General features: G+C 36.2%; 1 protein-coding gene across 2 annotated transcripts; it reads right to left on the bottom strand.

The window, feature by feature from the left end:
• Positions 1-27,509, bottom strand: LOC115421623 (malonyl-CoA decarboxylase, mitochondrial-like). 2 transcript variants are annotated; one of them, XR_003935705.1, is made up of 6 exons: positions 26,789-27,509; positions 17,838-17,950; positions 17,560-17,716; positions 14,896-15,048; positions 744-1,374; positions 1-44 (listed from the first exon to the last, which is right to left on the bottom strand). XR_003935705.1 is itself a non-coding variant. In XM_030137598.1 (5 exons), exons 1-5 carry the CDS (start codon positions 27,317-27,319, stop codon positions 829-831), a joined length of 1,500 nt encoding a protein of 499 aa, XP_029993458.1. In that variant the 5' UTR covers positions 27,320-27,509; the 3' UTR covers positions 675-828. The 2 variants fall into 2 exon arrangements, 1 of the variants encoding a protein (XP_029993458.1); XM_030137598.1 differs by lacking the exon at positions 1-44 and having other exon boundaries at positions 675-1,374.
• Between the last annotated feature and the right edge of the window lie 71 nt (positions 27,510-27,580).

The raw sequence follows: 27,580 nt of genomic DNA on the forward strand, positions 1-27,580 counted from the left end.
TTATTCTACTAGTCCGGCCCACTTGGGATCATATTAGGTTGTATGTGGCCCCTGAACTAAAATGAGTGTGACACCCATGTTGTAGATCACAGGTGTCAAACATGCGGCCTGGGAGCCAAATCCGGCCCGCCAAAGGGTCCAGTCTGGCCCCTGGGATGAATTTGTGAAATACAAAAATTACACTGAAGGTATTAATCATTTTAGCTCAGGTTCCACAAGAAGACCAATTTAATCTCCAGTGGGTCAGATCAGTCAAATACTATCATAATAATCTATAAATACTCACAACTCCAAATTTTTCCCTTTGTAAATGTAAACATTTTCATGTCATTTTACTGTATTTACACTAAAACTAACTAACTTTTCACAAAAACACAAAAAAACCTCAATAAATATGAACATTTTGAAATGTCTGAAGTGTAATTTTAACAATATTCAGCCTGTTATTAGATGTTTTGTGTATTTGTAGATCCACTGTGATCTGTACGTTAAAATTTACATGTGTAAATGATAAACTGAGACATAATATTGTTAAAATTGCACTTAGTTTTCTTAAGAAATTTCCATTTGTTCATGTTATTCACATTTTTTCAAAGGATAGTTGGTAAATGTAAATATTTTCATTGCATAATTTTACTTTTTTTGCTCTAAAACATCGAGGAAAGTTTGGAGTTGACATTATTTATATGTTATTATGGTTTTTTTCACTGGTTCGGCCCACTGCAGATCAAATTTAGCTTAATGTGGCCCCTGAACTAAAATGAGTTTGACACCCATGTTGTAGATCAAATGAACAAAAGAGTATTCAGTAGTTCCTTCTAGTCTTTTTTATAGTTTACTGTTCTTCTGAAACTGGGACACCAGTCCCAACACCTGCTCCGATGCCGTGATGACCTTATTCTGCAGGTACAGTGCACTGTTTTTAGACGTCTCGTTCAAAAAGTATCGGTAGTTCACCATTATCCCGCATGAGTTCGCCACACCCCTGGGGCTGGTGTCGGCGTGCCAGTTGAGCCGCCACATGACGGCGCCGTTTTGCAGGTGAAAGTTGGCCACGGGATTTAAGGCGTACCCTCGCCGTTTCTCCCCGTAGAGGTACCACGCGCACAGTCGCATCAAGACCGGCTCCAGGACGCGGGTCAGCCTTTCAGAACGCATCCACTCGCTGGTGCCGATCAGCTTACGGAGGACGTCCACGGCCGAGGTGCCAGGGTCCGAGTCAGTGGCCTGTTCCACCTCCTTCCATTCCTGCTCGGAGAGGAGATCCAAGCCACGGCCCTCCTTCCTGTACTGGCTGAGCAGGCCTTGGACCCAGGAGGAGAAACCAGGGATGGGCGACAGACTGGAGAACTGAGCCATGTGAGGGAATTCACTCTGGAAGAAGAAAACCAAGACAAGAATCAGACTACTCCCTCCCTCTACGTACATGTTGACAAGCAAGGAATGAATGAACATGTGAATATGAAGTTGGAGATTGTTACTTAAAACATGAGCTGTAAGTAAAAATAAAGTTGTCCTTCGAAGAGGGGTAGTGGTGGCGGGTTTAGGAAAAAAAAAAACTAGGAGCACTCGGAGAGCGCAGACCTTCACCAAGGCAGATCAGTGATTTTGTCAGTGTATGACCTTATAACAGTTGTTTTATTGCACGTGTTTACTTTTTAGAAAGTGCTGCTCTGATATTTTATGGCAAGAGGAGGAAGACTGTTATCCAGTAACACACTAAAGTTAAAATGTTTTATTTCGGAGTATTTCAATGAGTGCCCTATAAAGCGTAAATGAAAACACAGTGTAAATTCAAAGGTTAAATCAGAAACAGAGGAAACTGAAGAAAAAGGGTCTTTTTCAGCAAATATATCAATAACTGAACATAAATACAAGCGTCTCCATCCACTGACATTGATCCAACTCCATGGGTTTTACCGTTGAATCAATGTTGTAGACGATAACAGTGTTTCCATGGTAACTACGGAGCCTCTGAACGTCCAAATGGGTCATATCTGATGACCATGAAAAGATGACAAACTACATTTTACACCAATTATTTCCATGTATTGATAGGATTAGTGGATCAACAGGTATTAAACAGTTTAGATCAGTAGATGGTGTCGATATACACATTATTTAAAACCACATTGTATACTGAATATTGTATATTTTGCAAAATTTGATAGTCCATTATAACTCCGTCTTACTTGTTTATTTGTTTTATTTAATTTTTTACTGCATGCATCTTACCTACTCCATGGTCTATGTATGCATGAAACCACTGAAGCAAATTCCTAATAATGTGAACATACATTTTGATACAATGCAACAGTTTTTCTGATACATTTTTTTTGGAATGTTCTTTGCAGTGGACAGTATTCTTTTTTGTAAGTAAAGCTGTGAAACTCTTGTCCCCTACAGATGAGTGTTAAGATGTGCAACGGCAAGAAATCTAAATTAATCGGATCACTACATGCTACGGCTTTTCACTCCTCGCAAAATGAGAACTTTTACATTCACACCTATTTTCAAACTAAGTCTGTCTGATTTAACTCCCTCTCTACTGAGATTCACACCCCTACAAAACCATCCGGTGATAGTTTCTGCATTTTTCCTACTGAAATACTTATCACAAAAAAAAATATATATATATTGCATTGTCAGTATTTCCTATCATGCAGCCCTAGTAGGAAATCACTGCAAAAAAAACCAAAAAAAAAAAAACAGTGCAGGATCATTTGAATTCATGGAGACAGTTGCCTCAACCTGACTTAAACGGCTTACAGAAAAAAAAAAAAAAATAGGGATGGGGAAATGAGAGAACAAGGTAAAAGGTAAAAGGAAAACAGATGAGCGGCGGTACAAACCCTGCTAGAATGCAAAGGGCACCGGTTTCACAACAGTGGAAATATAAGTGAGACGAACACTGCACCCCAGAAAATCAAATCAAAAAACGGAATTTTTTGGTTTGTGCTCAGGCCTTTAGCTCCTCAGACAGGGGACTGCATTCTAAATCAACTCCATTGCTCCACGATGTTGCACAGCTGATGGAGACAGATGATACTGCACCACCTCCACCTCCACCCCCCCCCAAGTCACTTGTACTCTCACCTGTAACCCATAAAGACCCAGCGCTACTTTTATCCAATCCAATCCAACTTTATTTGTAAAGCACTTTAAAATAACTGCAGTGGACCAAAGTGCTGTACAGAAGAACAATTAAAACCAAAATAGAAGAATAAAATACAGAATAGATTTAAAGACATAGAAACTGTACAAAAAAGAAAAAAAGTGCTATACAGAAGAATAAATAAAAGCCAAATAAAAGAATAAAATACAAGAATAGATTAAAAAGCCACACAATTAAAAACAGCAAAATAAATAAATAAATAACAGATAAATTAGAACAATTAACCACTACCAAATAAAAACAACAGAATAAGGATAGTACCTTCAAACATCTCACATGGTTTCAAAAGCCAAGGAGAAAAAATGGGTTTTAAGAAGGGATTCAATAGTTTAGGAGCTGCTGCAGCAAAGGCACAGTCACCCCTGAACTTGTGTGTAGTTTTTGTTTTTTATGTCAGTTCCAAAATAAACTTTTCTCTCTTTTTAACCTTTAAGTGACTTATCACCATTTATTGTAATATTACCCTTTTTATTTTCTTTCATTCATTTGTTTGTTTATTTCGAGCATTTATAGTATACAAGCAAATTCCAAATTCCCCCCAAAGGAATCATTCATTTATACTCGAAAAGGAGTGGGAAGAAGAAAAACGTATTTAATCCCACCCCCATTCTCATTCAAATGACTGAACATAATAATGTTTTAAATACTCACTCCTGTCCTCCGACTTCAAGCCAGAACAATGAGCAAAATGGAACAAAATAGGCCTATACCAAATTAGAATAAACTCATTTGACGGTATTTACATTGCATAACCAAAATGTGCGTTAAAAAAAAAAAAAAAAAAAAAAGAAACAAAGTACAGTGAAATTTTTGCATTTCACAAATTCATCATGCGGGCCGGATTGGACCCTTTGGAGGGCCGGATTTGGCCCCCAGGCCCCTGTGTTGTGGAAGATGATGGTGTTTTCACGTTCACTACAGAACCTCTGAACATCCAAATGGGTCATATCTGATGACCGTGAAAAGATGACAAACTGTATTTTACACCAATTATTTACAAGTATTGATAGGATTAATGGATCAACAGGTGTTAAACAATTTAGATCAGTAGATGGTTTTGGTCGCTGATCGATATATGGGTCTTTATTGGGTTAAATAATGTGTCACATTATTTTCCCACATTATCTGATAGTCCATTATAACTCTATCTTACTTATTTATTTTGCAGTTGTCCTTCACTGTAACGTGGTTCACCTTTTGCGGCCTCACTGTTTCGTGGATTTTTTTTAGTGCAGTTTTGCATGCTTTTTTTTTGTGCATTGTGTTCTGCTTCCTGATTGGCTAAGGGACTGTAGACCATTGTCAATCAATCTCCTCCGTGCCGTGTCTCCTGTACAGTACAGAATGCGTTCTTCTTGCCAAATTTACACAAATGTTCGATCACTAGCAGTGTGACTCTGAAGTGCTGTATGTTTGCAAGTTTTCTCCTGACAAAACCCATAATGTCGACGAAACGTTCTGCACCGACAAAGGCACCTGCGGTCGCACCCAAACAGCAGGTTGATCGTTAAAATTAAATTTGTCATTTCTAAAAGCTATCATATTTATTTATAGGAAAACGTTTATATTTTTATTTCTCAAACAAATGTTTGGGCCTGAAAACAGGTTTTGATCTTTGGTTTCATTCTATAATACTGTACTTATTTTTTAAAAATCTACAAAGGTTTGAACTTTGAGAGTGTTTAAATAAGAAAGAAATGTGAGAAAATGTTAATGCCTGTCTGAGAAAAGTGTATAAAGTGTGTGGTGAGGGGTTTTACAGCCTTAAAACATATATAATTGTAAAAAATAAAGCTGACTACTTCACAGATTTCGCCTATTGCGGGTTATTTTTAGAACATAACCCCCGCGATAAACGAGGGAGCGCTGTATTCTAATTTATTTTTTACTGCATGCTTCACGTTCTCTGCGGAGCCTCTGAACATCCAAATGGGTCATATCTGATGACCATGAAAAGATGACAAACTGTATTTTACCTGAATTATTTCCAAATATTGATAAGTTTAGTAGGTCAGAGGTTATTAAACATTTTAGATCAGCAGATGATTTTAGTCGCCAGTGGTTGTTTGGATCTTTATGGGTTAATATCCATCCTTCTTGCTCCCTTGTCTTGACCTTGTAAAAAAAAAAAAAAAAAAAAAAAAAAAAAAAAATGGCGCCCACCCATCTCAGTGGCTCTCTTCCACCCTGCTACCCTCTATTTTACCCGAAAAACACTCTCCCACTCGTTCTCTCCGCCCATCTTCTCGCTCCGGCGTCTCTGTTGATAAGTGACGGAGTGATGTGGCAGGTAGAGGAGTGAAAGGCTGCAGATGAAAAGTGGGAAGTGTCAGACGACCCCTAGAGGGACAAGCTGCTATCTGACGGCTTCTCCCTACATCTCACTTCAAAATCCAACCTTCTCACTTTCTGGGGCTTCCTTCTGCCCCCCCCCCCACTTACCCCTACCTTACCCCTACCTTCCCTCTTCTCACTCTGCTGTGTCATGCTCTCGCCTTTTTCACTTTTAACTATCAGCATACTCTGGTGTTGAGACCGGAGAGGGAAAGATGGATGAGGTTTAACAGAATGAAGGTGATGGTGGAATAAGGATAAGGTGAATAGGTAGCGGAGAGGAAAAAAAGGAGGGTGGGGTGGGGGGGGTCGTGCCAGAACAGCACTCTGGGGTCCAATCTGCAAAGACAAGCAAGACCTCCTCCCTTCACCTTAAATCATGACTGTGACCTTTTCCTTTCCACTCTATCATCTATCCATCATCATAGTGGTCCCTCTGTGGCTGTGCTGCTCCTCTCTTCACCTCTGTTTAAGGTAAAGCCTCGTTGGAAAAAGCCTCGGCGGAATACAAGCCTGTGGTGAGTCTCAAAAGGGGGGCGGGGGGGCAGCGCTTACACCATCAGGGTCAAGGGTTCTACAGCCATTAGGGTCATAAAAGATGTATGCATTAGCTGGGGTGTTTGAGGTAAAAGTGTCCAGAAAAAGTTAATGTTTAGTCCGGTTAAGTTTGTTTATTCCTCCAAGAGAAGCTGATCTAAATAGGGCAATTTAGAATAGAATAGAATAGAATAGAATAGAATAGAATAGAATAGAATAGAATAGAATAGAATAGAATAGAATAGATATTTATTGTCACTGTCACATGGAACAATAAAAATTTGTTTAGCAGCTCTGCTCTGTTTAGCAGCAATAATAATAATAATAATAATAATAATAATAATAATAATAATAATAATAATAATAATAATAATAGTAGTAGTGGTAATAATAATAATAATAATAATAATAATAAAAAAATAATAATAGTAATAATAATAGTAATAATACTAATAGTAATAGTAATAACAACAACAACAACAATAATAATAATAATAATAGTAAGAGTAATAGTCATAATAATAGTAGTAGTAATAATAATAGTAATACTAATAGTAATAACAGTAGTAATAACAGTAATAATAATAATAATAATAATAATAATCACCATCATCATCATAATAATAGCCACATGTAACCGCTTGTGGATAAAAACTGTGCTTGAGTCTGTTGGGTCAAGGGTTCTACAGCCATTAGGGTCATAAAAGATGTATGCATTAGCTGGGGTGTTTGAGGTAAAAGTGTCCAGAAAAAGCTATGAAAGTCAAAAAGAGGAGTTTGCTTTGATTTTGCAGGAAAAATGAAAAAAGAAAGTGTTGACATGCAAAGCTAGTCGACTTGTTGATGAAAGCCATTTGTAAAGCTTTCACCGTCTAACATGTGGCACAAATGCTCCTAATGCCACAGCAAAACAATACATGCGGAGCTGACTGAACCACATGTTGTCATTAATAAAAACACCACTAAGGAAAACGCACAAACTATGACTGACTAAAGAGACTGCAACTCTAAAACATGATTTTTTTTTTTTTTTTTGTGAGGATACATTTATAAAAAAGCCATTTCCCATCTCTTGCGTAGAGTGGATTCTCATGTTCTCTTGAATATTCCAATTATTTAACAAGTGCCGTCTGAAGCAGCGCGACATGAAGTGCTCGCAACTACCGCTCTGTGTGTCTGCTTCAAAAAGGGAGGAAAAGAGGAAGGAAAATATTTTTAAAAAGGCAGCAAAAATCTGCTCTGTCACAGCTGTTTTTCCTAACACCAGCTGGGCCACACCTGAAGCCAACCACGGCCTTGTAATTTAATTCAATGCGTGAGCCATACTAAATGAAACTAAGCTAATACTTATCGCTCCTACACAGCTGGGAAAGAGTTAACAGCTGTATCTGTGTGTACATACTCTATGATAAAGTAGATTTTCTTTTGCGTTTTTTTTCCCCAACTTATTTTATTGAGTTTTTTCAGTCACAGGTTACATGTATACAACATACAGGGGTTATATGGGTAAAAGGGCATTTGTCTCCTCTGCTCCTTGCACATGGAATATGTTGCTAAAAGACTGGAAAATGACTAAATTGATCTCCTTGAATGTTTTTAAATCCAAACTCAAAGTGCTTGAGACTAACTCAGTGACTTGCACCTGTTTTTCATCGTTTGACTTGTTCTGTAAATTCTTGTATGTTGTAACTGTGTGTTGTATTTCATGCTGCCTCTTGGCCAGGACTCCCTTTGCAAAGAGGTTCTTAATCTCAATGGGATCTTGTTTCCTGGTTAAATAAAAACTAAAAAAAAATACTTTTGTATGTAAAAGGATATAAAGTCAATAACCGAAGTGACAGCAATGTATAAAAACAAAATAAAACAAGTGTTAAGAAAGCGCAAACCTCCACCAAGCACCCTGAACGGTGTGCATGTGTGGATCGACTATTTCTTTTTAAATTCAACAGTTTCAAGGTTATTCCATACAGCAGAAAAAGTCGACGCTTGGTACCAGTCATGTGTATGTCAAATTATAATAAATTCCAATCAATATTTGTTGAGTTATAATGAAAAATGTGTGGTAAATAGGATTTTCAATGTTAAATGTAAATGTCCACAGAGTCCACATTCCACAGTGGATGTGGACAATTTTGTGCCAGATACAAGATATTGTTCTAAGCTACAGGTGGATCAAATTGGAGGCTAATCGGAGTCGTTTTGAATTTTTTATGAATTTTGGAAAATTGCTCAATGATGAGAGATAGGAAAATTTGAGATTTTGTGACCTTGCTGTGACCTTGAACTTTGGCCTACTTGGCCCAAAATTTAATGGGTTGGTCCCAGGGCCTAGGCCTATCTGTTGGTAAAATTTGGTAAAGATGGTTGGAATAGTTTTCCTGTAAAGTTGCTAACAAACAAACAAACACGCAAACAAACACGCAAACAAACACACAAAGCAAAGTGATCACAAAACCTCCTGGCGGAGATAGCAACCACAACAAAGAACAAAACAGACACCAAACAAACAGTACCTCGACATTAAAGAATAAAATTATTTTAAAAAATTTTAAAAATTAATTTAAAAAAGCCCTTTGTATGTAAAAGGATATAAAGTCAATAACCTAAGTGACAGCAATCTATAAAAACAAAATAAAACAACCACAACAAAGAACAAAACAGACAGCAAACAAACAGTACCTCAACATTAAAGAATAAAATTATTTAAAAAAAACTTTTGTATGTAAAAGGATATAAAGTCAATAATGTAAGTGACAGCAATCTATAAAAACAAAATAAAACAACCACAACAAAGAACAAAACAGACAGCAAACAAACAGTACCTCAACATTAAAGAATACAATTATACGATCCGATGTAAATCAGTGTAAACATGGTCCATCTCAGTGTTTAAGGTGCCTCATTGCACATATAATCTCAGGCTCCTATACAGGGTGAATAAAAAAAAAAAAACTATACATTTTGAAAAATTACCCCCAGTTCTGCATTTGATAATTTTTGGAATTCTCTTTTATGGACGTCAGTAGGTAGGGGATTGGTGGATATTTGTCCAAATTTACAGACCCAGGTTTTCATGCATGAGTGAGCAGGGGCACATTGCACAATCCAAGTTAAAACTGGTTTGCGCAAAGTAGCGGTGGGATTTAAATCCAATCAAAGGTCACGGGAGGGGACAATGGGCATCCATCTTGTTTCCACAAAATTGCCAGGTTATAGCATGAACACTCTGGCCAACATGTCAGTTTCATTTCTTTACCGATGGCAGCTGTTCCTGCGTTTCAAAGTTAATTCAACTTGTTTAGGCCTGAAAATGTCACTGAGGACAGGCCAAGTTAGGGTTAGGCTTAGGTTTAGGCTTAGGGTTAACCCCTGCTCACTCATGCATGAAAACCTGGGTCTGTAAATTTAGACAAATATCCACCAATCCCCTACCTACTGACGTCCATAAAAGAAAATTCCAAAAATTATCAAATGCAGAACTGGGGGTAATTTTTCAAAATGTTTTTTTTTTTTTTTTTAAACACCCTGTATATTCAGGAGTAAATTGGGTTCAGTTCACTCTGGCCACAAATGTAAATGCAAAAAGTATCTTTTCTAGCTATAATAACAAAGGATTGTTTGAAATGTGCACATAATATATGATCAACAAAGAGGTTAGATTTTCATTTCTTCTAATTCTCCAGTTCCTTTACAATTCTCGTCCTGTTCTAACGTTTCCATTTTGTTTCCACTACTGCTGCTGTTGTAAGTTACTTTTACTCCACATGTCATGATGCTGGTGTTTATGTTATAGCGTGCCTATATATACTAAGGTCAACCTGGAGGCACACGCAGCTTTAGCCTTGAAGCTCTACTGTAAATAACTCGCAGAGAATAATATCCATAGAGAACACGAGGCTTTTTCATGTCAGGTTTTCAAGGCTTTACACGCTACAGGTATTAATCATCGTGTTCTTTTTGTCATTAGTATTTTCAAACAGAATGTAAATAAAAAAAAAACAAAAAAAAACTGCGATTTTCTTTCAGATACTGGATTTTTCTGAGGTTTCGCAACAGGCAACCAAGCAAAGGACATCTAAGACAATGACTATCATCCTCTTCATCACATTCTAACCAAATGGAGAAGCAGAAGCAGTGGACGACTCACCTCACTATCACGTAGGACTCAACTTAACACACGATGTTTTATCCCAACGGTGTCCAGTCCTGGTCCTCGAGGGCCAGTATCCTGCATGTTTTAGATGTTTCCCTCTTCCAGTCCACCTGACGGTCGTTATCAGGCTTCTGCAGAGCTTGATGATAGGCTTATCATTTGAATCAGGTCTGTCGGAAGAGGGATACATCTAAAACATGCAGGATTCCGGCCCTCGAGGACCAGGAGTGGACACCCCTGTTTTATCCCCATCAGACTGTACAACACTGAAGTCAAAAGACTAGAGACTAAACTAGAGATTTTGTAAATAATTTCCTCATCAAACAGCATCAGAAAGCTGAGATCCTGAGCTTTCTGACACTAGAACACTTTATGGCACCAATGTAGGACTCTGTTACAAGTAGAAAGAGGCTTCCACACAGGCTAAAAAATGCTTGAAATAACAAAAAATAGGACCAATGGCCCTGTAGCTTACCAGCCAAATGAAAAGCTTTGGGAAATGTATCCAGATGCCATTTATTATCACCCAGTTCTGTGTATTTATTCTGTTACAGAAATAGCCCATGTTTTGGTCATATTCCAATCAGATCTGTAAAAAATTCAAACTCCAACTTGATATCATTGATACTGATTTATTGGATCAATCCACTTCCTATCTGTTATAATAGGGAAATTTTTCAAAGTCGCACCAAATCCAGAATCAGATCCGGATCCAAATAATTTCACTAACTTTTGTTGACGTCATCATAAAGAAGCTGTGTACCAAGTTTGAAGTCAATTGGAATTGTAGTTTCGGAGAAGAAGACGATTGAAATTCTTGTAACGGACGACGCCAATAAGCTAAAAATCTGAGTCCATAGTATAGATACTGAATTTTTAAGATCAAAAAGCATGTTTAAGCAGATGTAAAATAGTTGAAAGTTTATTACTGCCATCTCAAAAAGACATTTGGGCATTTATAGTTGTTTCTGAAAATGAATGTGCTAAAAACTTCAAGTCTGTTTTTTTTTCTTTTTTACTAAAACACACTGTTTTAAACATTTTTTATTTATAATAATAATAATAATAATAATAATAATAATAATAACAACACTGGGTTACAAAAAAATGTTCTTTGCAAGTTGTCTAGGTTTTTTCAACTGAATTAGGACCATTTTGCACCCCTAAATCCAAAAATGACATCTATTTTTCTCAATCAGGTCAGGTTTTTTTTGCTAATTTGATTTTGAAAAATTTGATCTTCTCACAAAATTGATGACATTTTTGTGACTTTATCAGTTGATTTTTTAATATAGTTCTCACCCAAAATAGGTTTTAAGAGAAAAAAAATCATTTTCTAACAGGATGTATTTATCATTTATTATGTATTCACCGCAGATGTAGCAGAATACGTCAGGCTTATTTTTGCAAGATCTTCTAGTCAAAGCCATTTCATTCACCTGTAATATTAAAAAAACCATTAATCGTAAATTGTCAAAACTAAAATCTTCAGAACTCGTTTATTGCAAGAAATAGGAAAGAATTTTGTATCATATGACGTGAAAATGCCCATAAATGTAAGCAAAAATGTTAAAAAGCCAATATGTAGCATAGTTCAGAAAGTTGACCTGATTGAGCAAAATTCATGTGATTTTTTGATTCAGCACACCAAAATTATCCTAAATCAGCTCAAAAAACTTAAACAATAAATTTCTTGTTGACCAGTGTAATTAATGGACAGATATTGAAAGTTAAGTTATTAAGGTGCAAAAGAATTGGCCAAAAAGACATTTTTTGACACAAGAAAACATGAAGACACCGAAGTGACCTGTTATAATGGCAGTCTGTGGAGGTCAATATACCCTCACTGTAAAAAATAAATAAATAAATAAATAATAATGCATGCAGACGGGGAAAGTAAAACTGACCACTGATGTATCGATTGACCTTTCGTATTATTGACTAAGTGTTTTGTCAAATGCTCAAAAAACCATGGCATTTCTATACTTGGCAGACAGCAGTAAGCAGACTCTTCCACATAAAACACTACATCTGGATTATACAGGGTGTCCCATAAGTCTCCATACATAGGAAAAATAAACGTTTCTATAATATACTCTATATGACTGCCATTTTGTCGGGAACACATTTCAATGCGTGTCCTCCACTGCTGAAGAACTATAAAGAAGAAATATAAAGAAATACATGTTAGAACCATATATGTATTATGTCTCCTATGTATGGAGACTTATGGGACACCCTGTAGATGGGTTCACTACAAAGATCTGGTCTGGGGGATACTGCTTAAATTGTGTCCTTCCTGAAAACAAAGGTCCAAAAGAATTAGCAAAAAAGACATTTCCTGACACTTTTATTGCAAAAAAAAACATGAAGATACTTAGGCTGCCTGTTGTAATGGTAATGGCAGTCTTAAAAGACTCAAACAGTAACAGTGCACAGTCACAGATGCCCGAGCTTTTTCAATTTTTAATGAAGCCTGTGAACTTGAATGTCAGAATCAAATTATTATTCAATTCAGAGTTTAACATGACTGGAGGGGACCTTTAAAGGATAATGTGTTTGTTTTATCCTGCTTTCTGTTTACTGTTTGGTTTTGTGTGTTTAAAGATGTTTTTTTTTTTTTTTTTTTTTTTAATTTCTTCTCCGTGTATTACCAGTGTCATAAAATCGCAGAAAAAATGATTAGACCAGCCTTGTTTTCTTCTATTTCTTGTTCATTTTAATGCCTGGTACAACTAAAGATACATTTCTTTGGACAAATATAATGATAACAACAAAAATAGCTCATAACAGTTTAATTTCAGAGCTGATATCTGTCCACTTTCCATGGTTTTCTTGATAATAACCAAAATCACTTCAGTTCTTACATCAATATCTGTTGCATTGGACTAACAAAAACAGTGCTTTCAGGCATTCTGTGTTTTCTTTTCTGTCCGTCTTAGTCACATGATACACACAGGAGGTAGTACTTGATTGCATAACCCAGTGGTTTTCAACCTTTTTTGGCACATGACCCCATTTTAACATCACAAATTTCTGGCGACCCCAGACATTCAAAACAGAGAATTTTTTTTTGCAAAAATTAATTTGTTTTTGATCATGTAAATGTTAATTTTAGACAACATTTAGGCTATATAATGTATATAATGCACCTTTTTGGTGTCTGCATCTCAGTTTCTCTTGGAGATGTCTTAGCGGGGCCAGACGGGTGAAGAAATCATTCCATTCTCTGTTCAGTCTGGTTTTCTGACTGCGACTGTGTCCGGGTTGAAGCGTAGTAACGCACGTGGTCACATGATCAGGTCAATCAAGATCTGCCCTCTCAGATATTATATCCTGCATTTTATTTGAACTTGATTTTTATTAGGAAAAGTGTGTGGTGTTTTTATTATAATAAAATACAGTATATATTGAATAATTACAAATATTTTTTCTTAGTAATTTGACAAAAAAAATTTTAACAATAGTCACTTTTCCATTGGACATCTGCGCAAAACTTTACCCATATTTACTAAATATAAAAAAACAGAAGTGCGTAATGTTGTTTTTCCATTAAATCACAAATGTGATGATTTGTTTATTTATTATTGCGAGATGACAAGAGAAGTCATTCCATAAACATGGCGACGAACGTAAATACGGTGTTGATTTACAGATATATTCATTATTATTATTATATATTACCCCTCTATCTTGTACTAAATTAAAAAATGATTGGGTTTCCTGGTGTGTCCATACATACCGCGACATGTTTCTTCTTCTTCACTTGTTGTAATGTACGTCAACATCAGTTTTTTTTTAACTCTTTCATGCACGAATTATGAGAACCTTAATCAAAATTTTTTCCTGAGTATTTTTATCCCTCTTTAGGCATGAAAAAAACAATGCAATTGAAAAATTTCCTCTGAAAAATAAATAAATAAAATAAAATAAAATAAAAATAATTTTAAAAATTCAAAAATACATTAAAAAAAAATAATGGAAAAAAAAAATTTATGAACCTATTTTTCATTAAGTTGCAAAAATGTCCACTCAGCTAGACACCACAAGTTTAATTTCTGATGCACAGAAACATGTATTTACTGATAAACTATGTGGAAACTATGGGGAGGGCTTGTGACTCTGGGGGTTTATACTCAGGAGAGATCTACATAATGTTACCAATTCATGTCAGAAAAGATATGTAGTGTCTTAAAACTTTCATAAACATATGTGTAAAAAAAAAAAAAAAAAAAAAAGATCAACAAAATCCATGAATATACAAGAGAACAGAGAGAATAGCTGTCCACTGTAGTGACCAGTATGCATGAAAGGGTTAATTCACCTGACTCTAGTTGCAAAAAAAGGTCTTTCCATTGCAGTTTTGCATGATATATCATTTGCGCTACGCCCGAAAAACCACCTCTAGCCAGCACAAAAACTTTTAATCAAAAAATTAGACTTTTGGCAAAATTTTCGTTTTTCCATTAGGTAAATTTTTATGCGCAAGTTATATTTGCGCAATTTGAGGGTCAATGGAAAAGCAACTAGTCACTAGAAATTTCAGGTGACCCCATTTGAATTCCAGGTGACCCCATGGTTGAAAAACACTGGCATTACCATTGTTTTTGATGACTTCTGATGGTCTTATAATCTTTTCTGTGACTGTATTTGCTTCTATTTGCTGAAAAACATCCTGAATGCTGCCTGCACCCACCTGTAGTTCTCTCACCACCCTCTTGATGAGGTAGTTGCCCAGCTCCACCCCTTGTAGGCCCGCCTGGGTGGAGGAGATGGAGTAGAAGATGGCTGCGTTTATTTTATTCACATCCTCCTCTGACTCGAGTGTGGCAAACTCGCGGACGATACCCTGAGACAGAAAAACACAACCCTGTATTATTGTTTTCATCGTCCAGTTGAGGCATATGTTTCTGTCGGAGAGCCGTCGGTGCAAAACTGTGAAGATGTAATTCTGTTCTGGAATTTCATCGCTGTTAAAAGCTGCCTGTTTTTTTTTTTTTTCTCCCCGCACTACAACAGCAAGGAAAGAAATCAAGCAAGTAGAGGTCAGTCTCAGAGGGATATGCAGTTTAAAGGTCTTTGTGTTGTTTTTTCCCACAGCAATAATCCATTTGTCTGTGGAGAGCAGGAACAAAATAGTAAATCCAGGATGTTTAACTATCCTTGAAGATGTTGTAAAGTGAGACAAACTATTAAAGCAGCCTGTAGCTACAACAACCTCTAACCCAGGGGTGTCAAACTCATTTTGGTTCAGGGGCCATATTTAGCCCAATTTGATCTCAAGCGGGCCAGACCAGTAAAATAATAACTTAATAACCCATAAATAATGACAAATCCAAGTTTTTCTTTTTGTTTTAGTACAAAAAAAACCAATTAAATTATGAAAATATTTACATTTTACAAAAAAGATGTGAATAATCTGAAAAAACAGAAATTTCATTTGAAAAATCAGTGCAATTATAAAAATATTATGCCTTGATTTCTTATTTATACATGTACATTACACACAATGTTACATAAACATTTGGTAACAGGCAGAATATTGTTAAAATTTTGGAGTTTGGAACTAAAATTTGAACAATTTCTACAATATTACATCTCTTATTATTAACACAACTACAGATCATAGTGGATCCATAAATGCACAAAACATTTAATAACAGGCAGAATATTGTTAAAATTGCACATTTCGGGTTGTTCATCTTTGTTTTCATTTATGTATTTATTTGCATTTTATTGTGAAAGAATAGTTGTGTAAATGTAAATATTTTCACAGTGTAATGTTATTTTTTTCACAATGTTTCGGCCAAACGGGGCTGCCTGGTATTCGAAGCCTCAGTCATGCTCCTCTGTGTTTTCATCTGTTACGTACTCAAGATCCAACAAATTGACCATCGCATTTGTTACCAACTCTTTTAAAGGTGGGGTGCGTTTTCCTAGAGCATTTTTTACTATATTGCTTAAAATCCCCTTTACACCCCAATTACAACCAATTAATTAAATGCTCTAACACAAAAATAAAAAGATTTAGTGACCTGTGGAACAGACAGGACTGAAAAAAATCCATCCAATCATTTTAACCGCCCAATCAAAATGATTGAACGGTGATATGTCTATCAAACTCAACTGCCATTTGTCCCTCCCCCTTCTGCCCGTACCCCTCTTCGTGCATGAATCGTGCGATCTCAAAGGCTTGGAGCACTTGTACAGGAAACGAAGCCAGAGCCAGAGCTTGGCTATATTAGTTATATTAGGATGGAAAGTTCACCGACAAACTGTTTTTCAGTCCTGTCCGTTCCACGGGTGACTAAATTTTTTTATTTTTGTGTTAGGGCATTAAATAAGTTTATACTTCTTCCTACTCCTTTTCGACCATGCAAAATTCAGACTTGTATGTGCTTGAAGATAGATTCTGTCCATTTAACTGTTTTATTTTGTTTTGTTTTATTTTGTTTCTTTGCATGTTCAAAATAAATAAATAAATAAAATTAAATCAAATCAAACAGAAATGACTAGGAAATGTCACATTAGCCAGATAGTTATGAATTGGGGCCGCTGTAGCAGCTGGAGCTGGGGCGGCCGGCGTCAGGCGAATTGTTGCTGTGCAGCGCTCGTGAACCCCCGAGAAAAAGCATTGTGCGTGCCAGTACTCTGGAGGCGTGGCTTTGGGGGGGATGTCTGAAGAAAGGGGTTTGGACTTTTGAAGTATTTTCAAAATGTCGCTTGCTTGAACCATTTTTTCTAAGATCTCATACCCCACCTTTAACCCTTTCATGCACGAATTATGAGAATCTTAATCAAAATTTTTTCCAGAGTGTTTTTATTCCTCTTTAGGCATGAAAAAAACAATACGATTGAAAATTTTCTTCTGAAAATAAATAAATTAAAAATAAAAAAAAAATAAAAAATGTTAAAAAAAAATAATAATGAAAAAAAAAAAAAAAAAAATTCTTATGAACCTATTTTTCATGAAGTTCCAAAAATGTCCACACAGCTTGACACCACACATTTAATTTTTGACACACAGAAACATGTATTTTCTGATAAATTGTGTGAAAACTATGGGGAGGGCTTGTGATTCTGGGGGTTTATGCTCAGGAGAGATCTACATAATGTTACTAATTCATGTCAGAAAAGATATGTAGTGTCTTAAAACTTTAATAAAGATGTGTGTAAAAAAAAAAAAAAAAAAAAAAAAAAAAAAAAACACAATGAAAAGAACAACAAACTCCATGAATATACAAGAGAACAGCCGCAGAATAGCTGTCCACTGTAGTGACCAGTATACATGAAAGGGTTAAGAATCAATTTGGATCAATTAAATCAATTCATTATTGCAGCACTACACCCCCATTCTAACCTGTATGTTATCAGAGATGTTTTCGGTGAGGGCGACGTGGAGGACAACCAGCGGTTCCCCCGGCATGGCAGCGTGAGTGAAGGCGTAACAGCGGCGATACGGCCCCACTCTGCGCTTAAGGTCAGTCCAGTTCCTTATAGGGTGCACCGCCTCATACCTGGCAGAAGAATGATGGTTAGTCTTTTATTTTCAAGAATCTAATGCTGCTGTTGCCCGTGGCTTCAATGAAAAGGGTACGCGATGAAAAGAGAAACACACAAAGAGAACGTGACCCTTACTGGCTTATCTTTTGCAGAGTCTCGCAGGGGGACTGCCAGGTGATCCTCTCCAGTCTTAACAGACCTACTGAGAACCATTCAGACAACAAGCTCTTTAGCGTGCCATTGAGATCCTGGGGAAGACGAAAGAAAAGAGTGAGAGGTTAGAATTAACGTCCTCAAGCATCAAAGGGATAATCACAAATTTTCAGTGCAATCTTTCCCTTGGAGAGCATTGCTTAGCTCAGCGGGCTGTAGGCTGGAAATGGAGACCGGTCTGTTTGGACGTACGGTACATTTAATCTCAAACAACATCTGAAACACTGGTACCGACGTCAACAACACATCACAACATCAGATCAGAAAACACTGGGACAATAGCAAAAATGATCATAAAAGGAATGATTAGACTATGGCATGTATTTCAAACACATAGTAACAATATATTTAACTAAATAGAATAGAATAGAATAGAATAGAATAGAATAGAATAGAATAGAATAGAATAGAATAGAATAGAATAGATCTTTATTGTCACTGTCACAGGAACAATGTCAATTTGTTTCGCAGTTAAAACAATTAGTGCAAAAAGGGCTATATAAAAAAATATCATACAAGTCCTGAAAAATATAAACACTGAACGAAAGCTACGACATAAAAATTAAATATGCATATGCTACTAAAGTACAAATCTACAAATTTATACAAAAAGCTAACTCTATGCTACAGATGAGAAATATGTTCAACAAATAAGGATATACACAGGCAATATAGGATACATACAAGGTAAGATTCTGAAAAAAAAAACAAAACACACAAAAAAAAGGTGCATTGGTTGTGAATATTGCACTGAGGTAGGGCAAATATTGCACTGTCTATTAGACTGGGGGTGATGTTTGTTCAGTCAGTTGTGTGTGTGTGTGTGTGTGTGTGTGGGGGGGGGGGGCACATTTAACCATTTGTGGGTAAAAAACTGTGCTTGAGTCAGTTTGTTCTTTGTTCTAATAAAGTAAAAACTTGAAATAATATCGAATGTGATGGGCTGAAGAACCCCAATCACTAATAAATACACCGTAAAAGTGAATATGTAAAATGTGTAAACACTCAAAATGCTCTGCAGAAAAACACCTCTGGCAAATTATTACATTTTTTATCATTTCAGTATCATTTTCGTTAGTTAAAATTTGATGGTCAGCAGTCAACTAACTCCCAGCTTATTTACAAAGCTTGATACCATCTGAAACATAATATATGTTTCAACACACAATATAATGTTCTAAGTAAAATTTTAACTTGGCTGGTTAACCGAAAACCCACAATTTAAATTCCGTAGAATGGCTCGTACAGATCCATTTAGAGGTGCCAAAGAGTTCCTTGTATGAGGAGCTATTTGGCACCTTTGCAAAACAGAGCTTCCATGTAGAACCTTGGACAAGTGGTGCTATTTACAACCATTAGAAGTGCAGTGTGATGCAACAATTAAGGTCAAATATTAATAAACAACTGATGGTAAATGATAAGTGAAAAATTGATAATGATGTATAAAGCTACAGTTCCTCAGGCAGGTTATTCTGCAGCTGAGGAGCCTCAACAAATAACACTTTGTCCACTTTAGTTTTTAAGTGAGTAAGTCCTGCCCGAGGATTTCAACCTGCACAAGGTACAGCAGTTCCAATATACAGTCATGGAAAAAATTATTACACCATCAAAAGTCATCAAAAACAATGGTTATGTAATCAAGTACTAACTCCTGTGTGTATCATGTGACTAAAACAGACAGAAAAGAAAACATGGAATGCCTAAAAGCACTGTTTTTGGCAGTACAATGCCATAGATATTGATGTAAGAAGTGAAGTGATTTTGGTTATTATCAAGAAAACATGGAAAATTAATAGATATCAGCTCTTAACCCTGTAAAGCCTGAACCATTAAATCACTGATAGAAAATTCCATTTCTTTGAAACTGGAGCCTTTATTGGTCCTTCTGAACAACCCAATTTTTTTTTTTTTTTTTTCAAATATCAATTTCCATGTATGAGTTTCAATTTAGTATCATATTTGATACATTGGGTCTCAATGCTCAAATAGTATTATTTTTGAACAAACAAAAACATAATATAACACAAACATGTCCTTTTCAAAATTGGCAAAGTTCTGCCTCCTTGTTGAGCCACATTATGTAATAAATTCCCATTATGTAATAAAAGTTCAAAATGTAATAAGAATGTCACGTCATCTTGTAATAAAGCCGCATTATGTAATAAACTGATGCATTTTGTAATAAACTACGTCAACGCATTATATAGTAAATTTTTTCACATTATGTAGTAAGTTATTACAATTTGAGAATTTATTACAAAATGCACTTGACACATTTTTATTTTAAAAAAAGTAATAACATGGTTCATTATGTAATAACAATCCAAATTAATATAATTTCAGAGCAATTTAGAAGAAATTAGTCACAGGAGCTACAGGTAATGTAATCAGAACTTTAACCACACAGTTTAAAGAATAATTTAGTACATTACATTTTCCTGAAAATAAAAACGTGTCAAGTGCATTTTGTAATAAATTTCTCAAATTGTAATAACTTACTACATAATGCGAAAAAATTTACTTCATAATGCATTGAGGTAGTTTATTACAAAATGCGTCAGTTTATTACATAATGCGGCTTTATTACAAGATGATGTGACATTCTTATTACATTTGGAACTTTTATTACATAATGGGAATTTATTACATAATACGGCTCAACACTCCTTCCTCATTAATGACAGTCTTGTAGTGTCACTGGAAAGGCCTCTGGTGAACGAATCCCTCCCCCTGGTGGATTATCTGTGTATTGCATGTATCTAATTGTATACATTAGGTTTTTAAAGAAAAACATATCACACTGATCATGTAGAGGGCTTCAAAACTCATTTATCAAATATGATACATTTGGCATAATAGGGTTAAATTAAACTCTTATGAGCTATTTTTGTTATTATATTTGTCCAAACAAATGTACCTTTGGTTGTACCAGGCATTAAAATGAACGAGAAATTGAAGAAAACAAGGGTGGTCTACTAATTTTTTCCGCGACTGTATATTTAGAGGCCAGTCTATGAAGGACTTTAATTGGATAAATAAATAAAATTCTCATATTTGTGCTTTTTCCATCTCATCTTTGTCTGATTTGGAGTTGCAAGTGCCTATTGTGAGGAAAGTCTGTAGAGAAAGTCTCCACTATACCCCGTTAAATGAACACTAAATAAACAGTGGCAAAGTAATTCCAAATATCTGACATTTCATCAAACAGCTTAAAGGTATTAGCCACAAATTTCTGCTATTATACGATGATTAAAAGCGCCGTTTTCACAATCTTATGAGCTCTTTTTATTGAGAGAACTCACATTCTTACTGCCCGACAGCCGAATTGCTTACACTGGTCTGCAGGCCGGGAACAATTCCACACCATATCGTACACTGTGTGGGATGTATATGGTCCCCTGGGTGTCTGTATGCTGTTTGAATGTTTTCACATTATGAGGAGTGATTTGTTTGAGCTCTCTATGGCTGTAGAGGAAGGCACTTCAATAAACAACTTGCCATTTCAAAGCAGGCCAGTCCTCCTGCAAAGGTCAACCTTCATTTAAAGCAAATCTCTTGCAAACACACAAACAAACGTACGCTAGGAACACACACAAACATACTGACACGTATAAATGCACCCTATATTGACAGCTCCATAGGATGACTTCACTTTGGGTTTACTTTAATACCATCTTGCCAGTCATAGTAATAATAGCTAACGCAAACAAGCTCAAGCACGGTTTAGCTGTAAAAGCCACAAGCTAAATTTCTGCACAAGAATCTAAATAAGTGATGAAATATGAAAATTTTCACCACATATAGGCATCGATTATAAATATTCACCTTTTTTATGGTTCAGAAGGTTCAAGTCGAATCAAAAGTAACCCTAATAGAATCTTTAAAAGAGAAAGTTCAGGAAAAGTTTCCTCATGATCTGATATTATCTGTGTTCGTGTGTTCGACAACTTTAGCGCCCCCCCACCGGGTGAAATAATCTACGATATAGCCGATAATCCCAGCCTAGCATTTCTGGTGAAAATGCAGCGTATCAAAAGCCTGTGAGTGCAGCCTCTGCCTTGGGTAGACAATTCTCACCCACACAAAAGGAAGGCCAAGCAGATATGTGTACCCCTTTGACCTCGCAGGAGATGAAGTCTTTTGAAATGGAAGGGCCTAGAATTCAAAGCCTCTGGTTACAGAGAGAGAGAGAGACAGGAATAGAGGAAGGAAAAAAAAAGAAAAAGAATCATGCCATACTGCAAAAAAAAAAAAAAAAAAAACCACATACGGTTTTTACACTGGAGCTGGAAGAAAACTGATATACATGAATTTCCACAACCCAGATATAGTATAATCAGTAATAGCAATAGCAGAAAGTGTGCCGGTACCTTTACCCTAGTAGGCTGCATGCCACATGTCATAAAAAAAGATACCCTCACTCATACTTTGTACTGCCCGAAAGGTGTCAGACTTGTCTTTACATCTTTTATCCTCTCCGTTTGTGAATGAAAACGAAAGTCCTGGAGGTTGAAAGAGGGTGGAGGAACATCAAAAATCAATTACTCAACAAAGAGAGACTAATCTAGCTCAGAATTCAAAGAGATCCTGGCAAGAACCGCAGTAATTGCAGCCTTGCGGATTACAAACTTTCACTGCTTTAGCGAGCTTCGAAACTCGTATCATTTTTTTTTCTCCTTGTTTGTTGGAGCTTCTTTGATTATCTGCACAGTTTTTGATTGCGAGTTTTTCTCTCCCATGCCACTGTCAATACGAGTACTAAAAAGCCTCATTTTTACCGTGACCTTTTCTCATTTTTATCCCAATCAATTCCAACAACAAGCAAAGATTGCTGCGTACCAAGACAGAGGTAGAGTATTGGGTACAAGTGAGTACTCTGTAGGTAGCTCAGACCTTTTTAGGGCTACAAAAGCTCTCCGTGGGCCTGGGTTATTGAGATTAAATGCATTTGTATCATGTCTCAGCAGGAATGAAATGGATATTGAGCAGAGGAATAGAGCCTGGAGTTCCTCTGGTAATTGCAGATTCGAAAATCATTCTAGTCCTGTAACACCTAATAATGCGACGTCAAAAGGTACACACTGCAGGGTTTCAGCACCATTGCAAAAACAAAACCGAGTGTATACAAATATGCCATAAAAATGTCGGACAGAGTCTTCCACTCTAGTCTATCCAATCCATGATCCTCATGATCTAAAGCAGAGCCATTTTAAGATAATTGGGCTGTTTTTGTCCCGATTTTCCCCTTTCCCAACCAAGGATGGCAAACACCAGATTATTTTATCTCTTATAAGATTATCCAATAAGATTATCCCGTGGTCTGAGGTGTGTCAAGAGTGAATTTGTCCCAATAATAGACTCTGAAATGGTCTGAGACTGACAATCGTAAATATTAACCCATAAAGACCCAAACATCCATCACTAACCAAAACTATCTACTGATCTATAAACTGTTTAATCCATCTGTTGATTCACTAATCCTATCAATACATGGAAATAATTGGTGTAAAATGTAGTTTGTCATCTTTTCATGGTCAAAATTGCCGATAAATTTGGGACTGTTGTTTTTAATAAGTATGGAAAGGTGCAAAGGGGTAGGATTAGATAAGTTTATACTTCTTCCTACTCCTTTTCGCTCATGTAAATTTTGGAACTTAAGACATTGCAGTTTTAAGTTACGGTTTTGTTTTGTTCTCATTCTCTTGATTATAATTTATTTGCATTTCTGTTCTTAAACTGTCATTTATGTGATCAAAATAAAGATATCAATCAATCAATCAATCAATCGATCAATCAGATATGACCCATTTGGACGTTCGGAGGCTCCGTAGTGAACGTATAAACACCGTCATCTTCTACAACATTGATTCACCAGTAAAACCCATGGAGTTGGATCAATGACAGTGGATGGACATGCTTGTTTTATGTTCAGTTAATGATAGATTTTACTGAAAAAGTCACTTTTTCTGCAGTTTTCTGTTTTTGATATAAATACCCCAACTTTAATCTGAGCTTTTATGAACATCTTCATGATGAGTAAATTAAATATAGGAAAATACCTGATTTTTACTGATAAAATACAAAGTACAGAAGAGAATATTCTAATAAATGGTGATAAATCACTTAAGAAAGGTCAGGTAAAGAGAAAATTTATTTGGGAAGTGATTCAAATGTAGCGCTGGGCCTTTATGGGTTAAACTTGTTCAATAATTACGACCTAAAATCTTCATTTGTGTGGGGAAAGCTGATGACTCCCAAGTCATGACTCTGTGAATTGTGAGGTGGAATGGAATGTAGCCAATCAAGAAGCGAGCTAACTGAGGAACAAGGAAGTAAATAAAAAAAGCATGACTAGCCTTAAATATAAAGTTTGGTGGGCCTCAGAAATTTGGGATTTTTCTGTCAAAAATAGTCCCAAGAACACCATCATTCCCTCCTCTCGTAGGTCCTTTTCCATGTTGTGTCGTGTTTTCTGGTTGTTGCTATGTTTCTACTTCTTGGTTTTTGTTAGATCATGTTTGATCACACGAGACTGGCTGGCTTGTCTGTCTTGGAGGACTAGATTCTAGATCGGTGGTGGGACAGAATTGTTATGTGTGTGGTGCGCTGTGCTGATATTATCGAAGCACACCCCACACAGTACGATCAAAACTGTTCAATGCCTGATTTTTTATCTTCATGTGTGGGGTCTGGAACAGATAAAACGTCTCTTCAGATTTAGAAAATCCTCATGTGTGTACCCCGCTTCAGTTTGACTCTCTGAGCTTGTAGTGTCACATATATTGTACATTCCTCCAAGATAAATTAACAAATCAGCTCCATGCATTTAATCTAGTTTGTTTAAGAAGCAATGCAGCAGTATCATGTCAGTAGAATGAATGCTGTTTTGAGAAAAAGCCAACACAAAGAACGAAAAAAGCTGAAATTGCAAATACATGTTGTGATTTGCATTTTCCTATTAAGGAGTCAAATTGGTTGGAATGCACTGTGATTGCACAGTCAAACAAGTTAAAATGAAATTAGCATATTATTATTATTGTGCTGGACAACCATCTCATGTGATTGTCACTTCTGAAACCTGCTCATATTGTAAACAACGTTCATGTAATGGTACTGCTTGCAGTTTTGCACAAACAAAAGGATTTATATCTGAATACACTTCACATGCCTAAGAGTCTGTTTGCTTGACTGACAATCACAAATGTCAATGTTGCTGAAAACTCATGATCAGGCTTAATAATGCAGCGATTTGAATAATATAATTAAATCAGATGGCAATGTGAAATACCAACATCATACCCTCATACAAACTGGGAACACTGAACCAAATCACCAAGAACTACTCTGTGAAAAAATCTTGCTCTAATTCCAAAGCGTGCACAGAAACTGCTACACTCTACTGAACTGAAAATTGTAATTATATTTGACTCTACGTGAATGACTGAACAATGGGGTAAATGAGACTGAAAAGGGAGAATTAAATATAGCACTCAAAAAGCATCAAAGCTGTAGCTATGGATGAAAATGCTTACTTTTTTCTCCTCATATTTGTATTTTCCCCCTTATTTTTATTACAGTATGGCTTGCATTCCAAAATATTCATTGCATGCCTTATTTATATGCAGTTTTACTGAGTCTATTTTAACATTAGAGCTCTCCAACAATAGTGCAAGGTGCAAACTAACACAGGGAAATAGGGATGTAACGATATGAAAATTTCAAATCACGGTTACTGTGACCAAAATGATCACGGTTATCATTATTATCGCGGTATTATTGAAATTGTGCTCAAAATGTTCAAAAAGTACTAATACACACACTGAAATAATTTAACCACGTTGTATTTTAAAAAAAAACAAAAAAACGAATAAAATAATTGGCACAATGTACCTTCTGTTGGCAGAAACATTCAAATATTAACCCTTAGTGGTCTGAGCCTATTTTGCCTGTTTTTCAGTACGTTTGATTTTGCCTTTATATACTATATAAACAAATGTTTACTATACCCATGTTTGGGATCTTTTTTTTCAGCACAACTGCATTTATATCATTTGCCTCTTATTTTTTTTCACTTTAACCTACTATATCAACATAAAAGGCCAAAAAACACACCAAAAAAAAAAAAAAGAAAAAAGAAAAAAAATGTATATTTATATTTTTGCATAAATAACACAAAGATGTTTAACGAACCTTTTCAAAGACTTTAACAGTGAATATTGGTTCCAAATATTAGGTATATAAAATCAAAACTGTAATAAGTTAAAATTATACTCAAATATTTCACATAAATGCAGATCTTTTCATAGGGTTTTTTTCCCCTAAAAGTGCGGTAATCAAACATGGTTATCATGATAATTAGAATTTAAATGGTAATACTAACCGTCTGCAATTTTACTGTGCTTTATTGTTATACCGGTAATCGTTACATCCCTACAGGGAAGGTAAAATTAAGGACATCTATTCCATATAGACCTGAATTTTTTTTTTTTTTAAAGATACGTGTCTGACCTAATGGAAAACATTCCTGTGTGTCAAGGAAAGGCGATCACCTCTAAAAATAATTTACCCATGTTACTGTGCTGTAAAGTGGGGAAAAGTTCAATGCCACCCAAGCTGTGATGACACGTGACTCAAGTGACGGGGTTACCCAAGGGGTTCAGATTCAGCCCCTCTGTTTGGGTTACTTATTGCACCACCTTCATTCACTTTGTTGTTAAACCTGGTAAAAGATATTACAACTATAATGTGCATATAAATGAGTTAAAGTGGAAAAAAAGTTTAATTCTCAGACAAAAGTGACGGTTGCCCAAACGCGAATGACACATTTTTGACTCATATGAGCACCCGTAGAAAATATAAACAAATGCATTTACCCTGACGTGCGGGTTCTCGCTAGCTTTGGATGAAATTATTTCAAGCACATCGGTTCGGAGATCCACCAGAAACTTCACTCCACCCTCGACTCTGCTTATGTGACTCAGTAACTGTTTGTACCGAGGGGTTAAGCAATACCGAAGTCTGTCTTCAACTTGTAAAATGGTCGCTAAGTCTCGTAACTGAGCGTCCAGAAGCTTCCCTGCTAGCTCTGACACACTCTTATGATCCACGCCGAAGTCCTGGGACAGCTTCGTCAGTAAACTCAGTCTGTCTTCTTTATCCAGACTCCTGTAGAAGTGCATAAACTCCAAACTGTTCGATTCAGGAGGAGGGGGGGCTTTATCTCTCGTTTCGTATGTGGGTAAAGGTGCAACAACCCTCGCCAGGATCTCCTCCATCCCCTTGACACCGCTCCGAACCGGGGCAGAGTACCAGCGCCGGGCCTCCAGTGACGCTGTCAGGACAGCCCGGTGTCTCCAGCACCTTACACTGCTTCGAAAAGCCAAGATACCGAGCTGGGATATCATCGCCGAGGAGGAACACAGCTGTCGTTTCACTAGTGAATACACAGAAGGGAATAACTTCCGGGTGTCTTAAAGAGACAGTGCACTCAACCTGACAAATACAGCGCCATCAGAGAAACTAATATTTTTTACAGGATGTAACTAACCCTAATAACAATGTAATATCTACATTTTAAACTCTGTAGATATAAAGGTTATAATAGTTTTGGATTTTTCATTATAGTTTAGTTTTATTTAGTTTTGACCTTTTTTCCCTCTAATTCT

The sequence above is a fragment of the Sphaeramia orbicularis genome, chromosome 6, assembly GCF_902148855.1.
Source record: "Sphaeramia orbicularis chromosome 6, fSphaOr1.1, whole genome shotgun sequence".
In the NCBI taxonomy this organism is placed as follows: Eukaryota; Metazoa; Chordata; class Actinopteri; order Kurtiformes; family Apogonidae; genus Sphaeramia; species Sphaeramia orbicularis.